This window comes from Diadema antillarum, unplaced genomic scaffold (genome assembly GCF_040938485.1).
Source record: "Diadema antillarum isolate AM-2024a unplaced genomic scaffold, OU_Dant_1.0 scf00000136, whole genome shotgun sequence".
NCBI classification, from domain to species: Eukaryota; Metazoa; Echinodermata; class Echinoidea; order Diadematoida; family Diadematidae; genus Diadema; species Diadema antillarum.
In genome coordinates this window covers 553,695-561,463 of record NW_027271025.1, presented here as the reverse complement: position 1 = coordinate 561,463, position 7,769 = coordinate 553,695, and the positions used below count along the sequence as shown (strand labels likewise).

The 7,769-nt window shown below is 48.7% G+C and overlaps 1 protein-coding gene across 1 annotated transcript; it reads left to right on the top strand.

The window, feature by feature from the left end:
* The first annotated feature begins 593 nt into the window (after positions 1–593).
* Positions 594–2,169, top strand: LOC139720974 (paraneoplastic antigen Ma3-like). The gene has a single exon (XM_071632304.1). The coding sequence runs from the start codon at positions 594–596 to the stop codon at positions 2,025–2,027; it is 1,434 nt and encodes a 477-aa protein (XP_071488405.1). The 3' UTR covers positions 2,028–2,169.
* Positions 2,170–7,769: the final 5,600 nt, after the last annotated feature.

Below are 7,769 nucleotides of genomic sequence, written 5' to 3'. Positions count from 1 at the left end.
AAAGACACTATATTAGGAAAGTCCTGTGTCTTATAAATTCTTTTGACTAGATACATATTTGGACGAGAGCTTTGGCCAGCCTTTGCTTGGTTCAGCGTGACTGACGGCTACTGAGCATTGCATCAGCTACCGTGTACGACTGGTTTGCGACTACTCTGGGCTCGTCGACAGGATAACCGGCGAGAGAGACAAAGAGACAGCAACGAGTCGAAATATCGTCATACACTGGCAAATATTTAATTATGCTAATGTAACAAAGGTTACATTTGAGTCTGTGAACATATTGAATTGAATGATGTACTTTGTTGAACGACAAACAAGTTAATAAAGTTTGTCATTGGATTATTTTGTCAAAACTGAATCCCAGGTGTGATATTCTTTATTTATGAACTCGGGAGTGTAACATTCGGGTTACATAAATTGGGGGCTTGTCCGGGAACTATAATTGTTTCTTAATTGTATAATTGCATTTGTTTGGTGACACATGTTACCGAAACTGAGTCTTGGTTATCATTGTTGATTGTTACTGTTACATTCACCATTTTCGTTCTATTGTACCAAAGAGCCAACACTCGTGTGCAGGAAACAAAGCGATGGCAGGTAAAAGTTTGAAGCAGATTGGTCAGGATTGGTGCAAGAAGGAGGAGATTAGAGTAGAGAATGCCCTCCTACTTGCAACAGGTATAAAGACTGTGCCAACAGAGGTGTTTGCACTGGCACTGTCAGAGTTATATCCCACATTACTTGAGGTGTTAAGACGGGATGATCCCGATACAGGGGAAACATTGCTCCTGTGTGAATTCGAAGATGCAGTTGCTATGTTAGGATTACAGGCACAGATTGTCATTCCAGTAGATGGGGAGACTATGTGCAGAGTAGTGAGGTTAGACGGTTTAGGACCAGTCAGAGGAAATAGGGTCAGTGTCAAGGACCTGAGGGAGAGAGGTTTAGTTAGGGAATGGAGAAAAGCAGGACGTAGAGCTCAGGAAGTCCAGTCTCAAGACATCCCTACTACTAACAACCTTCCACCCCCTTCCCCTGGTATCAGTGAACCATCCATGTCCTTCCCTGATCGAGACATCCCAATTTTAGCAGCTTCACTAGCACGGTGTGGGCTGACCACAGGGTATCGGAAACTGCGATGCTTCTCTGGTGCAAAGACAGCAGCGCGTGATGAGGATAGCTACCCCATCTGGATAGAGCACGTTGAGAGCCAGATGGAGGAGTGGCAGACTCTGGATGATGCTGAGCGGCGCAAGCGCATTCGTGAGTCATTGCGTCCGCCTGCGTCAAGCATCATTACAGACCTTAGGCGTGAGAATCCCCAGGCCTGCTCTGCAGACTACCTCAGGGCTCTGGATCTGGCTTTTGGCGATACTGACACAGATGATGAACTGTTTGTCAGATTTCATCAGACAGTCCAGGCTGAAGGTGAGTCTCCCTCTGAGTATCTTTCTCGCTTACAGGAAGTCATGCGCCATGTGGTTAGGCGGGGAGTTGTCAAGCCACATGACGCCAACAAGGTGAGACTGCGACAATTCATCAGGGGCATCCTCTACCATGAAATGCTCCTAGTAAACCTACAGCTCAGGGAGCGCCTGGAGAAACCACCATCCTTCCTGGAACTCCTGTCTTCAGTGAGGAAGCAGGAAGAAGAGGAAAGGGTGAAGAAATCTCTGTCTGCCTCGAGACCCCCCGTTAGCCCAAAACCAAAGCAGGCTGCCCACCGTAAGGTAGAGCCCTCTATTCTGCCACCCCACGCAGCCCCTCAACCCCATGTCCTTCCCCAACCAGCACCTCCACCAGCACCCCAACCCACCAATAATCCCCCCAAATCTCAGTCGTCCCAGCAGAGTAATACTGGTGTTGTTTGCTTCAAGTGTGGAGAGGAGGGCCATATCAGTAGAAATTGCCAAAATTCTGTTCCCCCTGACGTACTGAGTAAAAGACTTGTCAACTACATCCTTGGCAACCAGGGAAACGAGAAAGGGCGCCTGGGAAGGGGAAACCAGGGGCCCCAAAAATAGATTCTCCCCCACTTGTTTCTAAAGTTGAGGTTTCCAAGAACGATGTTCCTGAAGGTTTAGTAGGAGATGCTATCAACCCAAAATGTTGGATAGATGGAAAGGAGACAAAATGCCTTCTTGATAGTGGGTCTCAGGTCACTCTTATACACAAGAGCCTTTTCGACACACTAGATAGGGAATTGCATGGACTGAGTGACCTAGTCCTGTACCATGGAGGAGATGGGACTATGCCCTATCTGGGTTGGGCTTACGTCAACATAGGTTTTGAACGGTCATTTGCTGGCACAGGGACTGAGTTTAGTACATTGGCTCTTGTAGTACCAGACCCCCAGCGTCCCTGTGACCATAGAGTGATTATTGGCACTAATTCAGGACTTTTCAGGCACTGTTTTGAATCTTGTAGGAGGATGGCTGGAGCACGCTTTGCCCAGTCATTGCAGATAAGTGCTACCTGCAGGGATATCTACGCCAGCATATCGAAACAAGAGAAGGTGTCCCCTGATGGCAAATTGGGCACTGCTAGGACCAAGAAAGGACATAGCACGCAAATACCTCCCCACTCCAAATTGGTAATGACCGCCCAAATTAGGAATCCCCTGAAAGAAGAAATGACTGTTTTCGTAGAGTCCAATCCCCACAGCAGACTTCCAAGTGGGTTACACATAGCCCCAGGAGTACAAAAATTGTCAGGTGGTGCGATTGGAAAGGTAAGGGTGCTGGTGACCAATAGTAGCCCTGAGTCTATCACTGTCCCTGGCAACTGCCCAATAGTAGATGCCTATGTCCCCGACAAGTGTTTCCCTACCCCTAGTAGTTTTCCTACCCAGCCTCACAGTTACACCGAGGCAACCCATTCCCAAGTAGGTGCTAATGTAGGCGATAACACCCCTTCCCCTCAAGTTGACGTTAGTGAGCTGCCCATCAATTGGGGCCCGATTTCCCCGGAGTGGAAAGAAAGGCTGCTCAATCAGTGCAGGCAGAGGAGTGATGTGTTCTCCAGGCATGAATTTGACCTAGGCAGTACAGGCTATGCGGAGCATCAGATTCGTGTTAACGATGACACACCATTCCGTGAGAGGTCTCGGAGGGTGCCTCCCTCTGATCTTAGGGACTTGCAGCAACATCTTCAACAGCTGTTGGAGAACAACATAATTAAGGAGTCTAAGAGTCCCTATGCCTCTCCAATTGTGCTGGTTCGGAAAAAGAATGGTACTTTGAGAATGTGCGTCGACTACCGTACACTCAATTCTCGTACCATTCCCGACCAGTACACAGTGCCCCTGATACAGGAGGCCATTGATTCCCTGAGTGGCAGTAAATGGTTTTCTGTTATCGACTTAAAGTCGGGATTCTATCAAATCCCGATGCGTGAATCTGACAAGGAGAAGACGGCCTTCACTTGTCCTTTGGGGTTTTACCAGTTCGAGCGTATGCCCCAAGGGGTGAAGGGAGCACCAGCAACCTTCCAGAGGCTGATGGAGAAGTGCATGTCAGGTCTGAACATGTTAGAGGTGTTGGTGTACATGGATGACCTGATAATCTTCTCCAAAACGCTGGAGGAAATGGAGGAGCGCCTGGCTAGGGTACTGGATAGGTTGCAGCAATTTGGCTTGAAGGTGTCCCCAGAAAAATGCCAATTTTGCTGTCAGTCGGTTAGGTACCTTGGTCATGTAGTCTCCGAGGCTGGGGTACAGACAGACCCAGACAAAGTGGCCGATGTAAGAACCTGGCCCAGGCCACAGACAGTGAGGCATGTCAAGTCTTTCTTAGGATTTGCTGGCTATTACCGGCGATTCATAAAGGACTATGCCAAGATTTCCCGTCCTTTGAACGCACTTACAAGTGGGTGCGTTTACCCCAGGAAGCGAGGACGTCCACCTCCAAAGAAAGATCCGAGCCCGGATGCACGAAAGGCAAGTGACCCCCTTGGTGATGCTTGGACTGAGGAGTGTGAGAATGCTTTTCAGGCTTTGAAGCATTGTCTGGTCACAGCCCCAGTCTTAGCCTTCGCAGACCTGTCAAAGCCCTTTGTGCTCCATGTTGATGCCAGCCGTGATGGACTGGGTGGTGTCCTGTATCAAGATCATGGAGGTAAGCTTCGTCCAGTGGCATATGGAAGTCGGGGACTGTCCCACAGTGAGAAGAACTATCCAGCCCACAAGCTGGAATTTCTTGCTCTAAAGTGGGCAGTTACCGACAAGTTCAGGGATTATCTGTATGCAGCAAAAGGTGCGCGGGTTATGACTGATAATAACCCACTAACATATGTCCTGACATCGGCAAAACTCGATGCCACAGGACATAGATGGCTTGCTGCACTTTCCTGCTTTGATTTTTCCATCCATTATAAGCCAGGAAAGACGAACATTGAAGCAGATGTACTGTCACGGAAACCACATCCTCCCGGCCTCGACAAGGAGTTTGAGGCTCGCCAGCAGTGCAAGATTAGTGATCTGGAGGCAAGGCTGCATGAGACGTCAGACTCAGGTGAGAAAGTGTCCACACTCTCTGCCTTCTGTCAGACGCATTATGTTTCAGCCAACTCTCCTCATAGAAGCCAGCCATACGTTGAGACCCTGTGTGCCAGTGCAGAGTCTATCCCAGGTCTGTATGCGAAGGGCTCAGACCTGAATGTAGTAGACTGGGCACAGGCTCAAAAGGCAGATCCGCAACTGAAACTAGTCAGGGATTATGTTGAACGTGGGGAGAGGCCACAGTCTTATACCGGCCTTTCAAGAGAGGCTGCCCTGATACTCCGCGAGTTCGACAGGCTAGTTCTGTGCAAAGGAGTCCTCTACAGAACTTTCACTGACTCCTTAGGGAACCGCCATCACCAGTTAGTATTGCCTGCCCAGCGCCGTGTCGAGGCAATGAGGGGCATACACGACAGTGTTGGCCACCTTGGAATCGAGAAGTCCATAGCGTTGGCTAGAGACAGGTTCTACTGGCCAAAGATGAGTGCTGACATTACGGAGTGGGTCAAGCATTGCCCTCGTTGTATAGCAAGAAAGACTCCTCCAAAGCCAGCAGCCCCATTGGTGAGTATTCACACAACCAGCCCCCTGGAGCTGGTTTGCATGGACTTTCTCTCCCTAGAACCAGACCGCTCGAATAAGAAGTCTATCTTGGTAGTGACGGATCACTACACACGATACGCACAAGCCTTCCCAACGAAGGATCAGACTGCTGCCACTGTCGCCAAGGTCCTGTGGGAGAACTTCTTTGTACATTATGGTCTGCCCCAACGCCTTCATTCTGATCAAGGTAGGGACTTTGAGAGTAAAGTGATCCATGAGCTGTCAAGGCTCCTTGGCATTAAGAAATCAAGGACAACTCCTTACCATCCCCAGGGAGACCCTCAGCCTGAGCGTTTCAACAGAACGCTACTGGACATGCTAGGGACCCTGGAGGAGGAGAAGAAGGCAAATTGGAGCAAGTACGTAAGTGCACTTGTACACGCTTACAATTGTTCAAGGAATGACAGTACTGGTTTCTCACCTTATTTCCTCATGTTCGGTAGGGAAGCTAGACTGCCTGTTGATCTGCGATTTGGCACAAGCCCTGACAATTTCACTGGGACTGACCACGTGAAGTACGTCAGTGGTTTGCGCGATCAACTTACGCGGGCGTATAAACTTGCGTCAGCTGCATCCAACAAGTCTGCCAGTGCCAACAAGGTCCGCTATGATGCGAAAGTGCGAGCCAATGGCCTGAAACCTGGCGATCGCGTCCTTGTCAGGAACGTTGGACTGACTGGTAAGCAGAAATTAGCTGATAGATGGTATGCGAACCCTTATGTCATCACAAAGCGACTCAACCCTGATATGCCGGTTTACGAAGTTGCACCTGAAGACGGGATTGGTAGGACACGCACCCTACACCGCAACCTTCTCCTACCCATAGAGTACTTGAATGAGGCCCCAGCCCATAACTCAGAGACCCAGAGACCAGGTAAGAAAAGGAATCCAGCTGATCGGACCCGTTCCAAAAGGTCCATTGCCCCTCCGAGTGAGGAAGAGTCTGATAGTTCAGACTCAAGTGATGAGGGGTGTACGCAAGCACATTAACCGCCCACATTCAGTACTTAACGTAAATGCGCCAGAGTTTGTCCCCTCCCAACCTCCCAGTATTCCCTCTGAGACTACCAGCGAGACCCCTGAACAGGTCAACACAGCTGATGTAGTGAGTGACACAGGTGTTTCCGGCGGTTCCGTTTTATCCCCTGACCCCACTACTGAGGAGACATCAACCGACTCAGACTTAGAGAACCAGGCTGGCAGTGACATCAGCATAGATGCCACAAGTGCATCCAGTGGTTCTGGTAGAGCAACACCGGATGATGCAGTACCCGATTTGAGAGGGGAGAGCATGGAGGAAGAGAGTAGACACACTAGCCCTTTACCCCCAGACGCAGAGTCCAGAGGTAACGCCCCTCATACTCTAGCAGAGCCCGAGGCTGAGCAAGCGCAAAATGCAAAGCAAGCAATCGATTCAGAGCCTGCCCCGCAATCCATCAGGCGCTCAACTCGCTCTTCAAGGCCGCCGCTACGCATGCAGTACGATACCCTTGGTGAACCCTCTGGTGCTAGGCAAGCAACTTCATCAGGATTTTTTGCTGACCTTAAGCGTAAGATCTTTGGCTTTGATTAATCAAAGGTTCACAGGAGTGAACCCTGGTTTGAAAGGGGAGGATGTAACCCCACCAAAATTTGGGTTACTAAGATTTCTCCAGAAATGTCGTCAGACTAGATTCCTACTTCCTTGGAAGACCCATGGTCACTGTTATCACCACCCCCTCCATTCATCCCTCCTCTGACGTCCGTACCCCACCTGTTTTCCAACAACCCCTCGACCAGTGTACTAGTAACCCCCAAGATTAGTCTTAAGATTTCCCCTTCAGCCTTTGACCCCAATAGCCAATGTCCAATTGTAAGCCTGTGTGTATTGAGACTGGTCAAGCCCTGTGAAACGCCCCTGCTGGTGTTAGACTATGTAGGTGTAATAAAACTCAAGGATGGAGCAAGCTAGCCAGTCTAGGGATATTGTTTTAAGCACCCCTCCCTTTTGTTGGTGTGTAGGCACATCAAGAGAAACGAAAGGACCATGTCTCAGAAGAGGAAGGTCATTCTTGCTAGGACAAAGTAGTAGTTGCTTTGGGATTTAGGGACAGTGTCCTACCATGGGCAAAGCCTATACAGAGTGGACTGGTTCTAACTGTAGACCAACATTTTCTGTGACAATGACGTAGAGTGCACGTCTAGCCCAAATTCTGTCCCCTCCTATTCCTTTCTTCTCACATACCCCCCCCCCCCTAATTTCCAATGAACTGTTTAGGCTAGCTTTGCGTGTGCCTTAAAGTAGAGTAACTCCATACATTACTAGATTTACTTTGCTCGTGTTACCTTTTATATTACAGATACTGTTGTGCTACTATGATCAATGGCTGAAAGGATATGACTTTTTGCAAGATTATTATTTGATATGTCATGTGTTCAGAACAAAGTGTGATCCACGCACTTCAGCATAAGAGATATGTATGTGCAGTGGTTATGTTTAATACATCATTTATGCAAATGAGATATAATTATGTCTCTATATTCTAATTGAGTGCTTTTATGACTTATGCTATACGATTTGTCTAGTATGTTAACTAGATCGGTGTTTGCATGAGTATAAACAATGTGTTATATAGCTATGCTGGTTAGGCAGCAGCTCTAGTGACCAAGGTCACAGGAGTGCAAC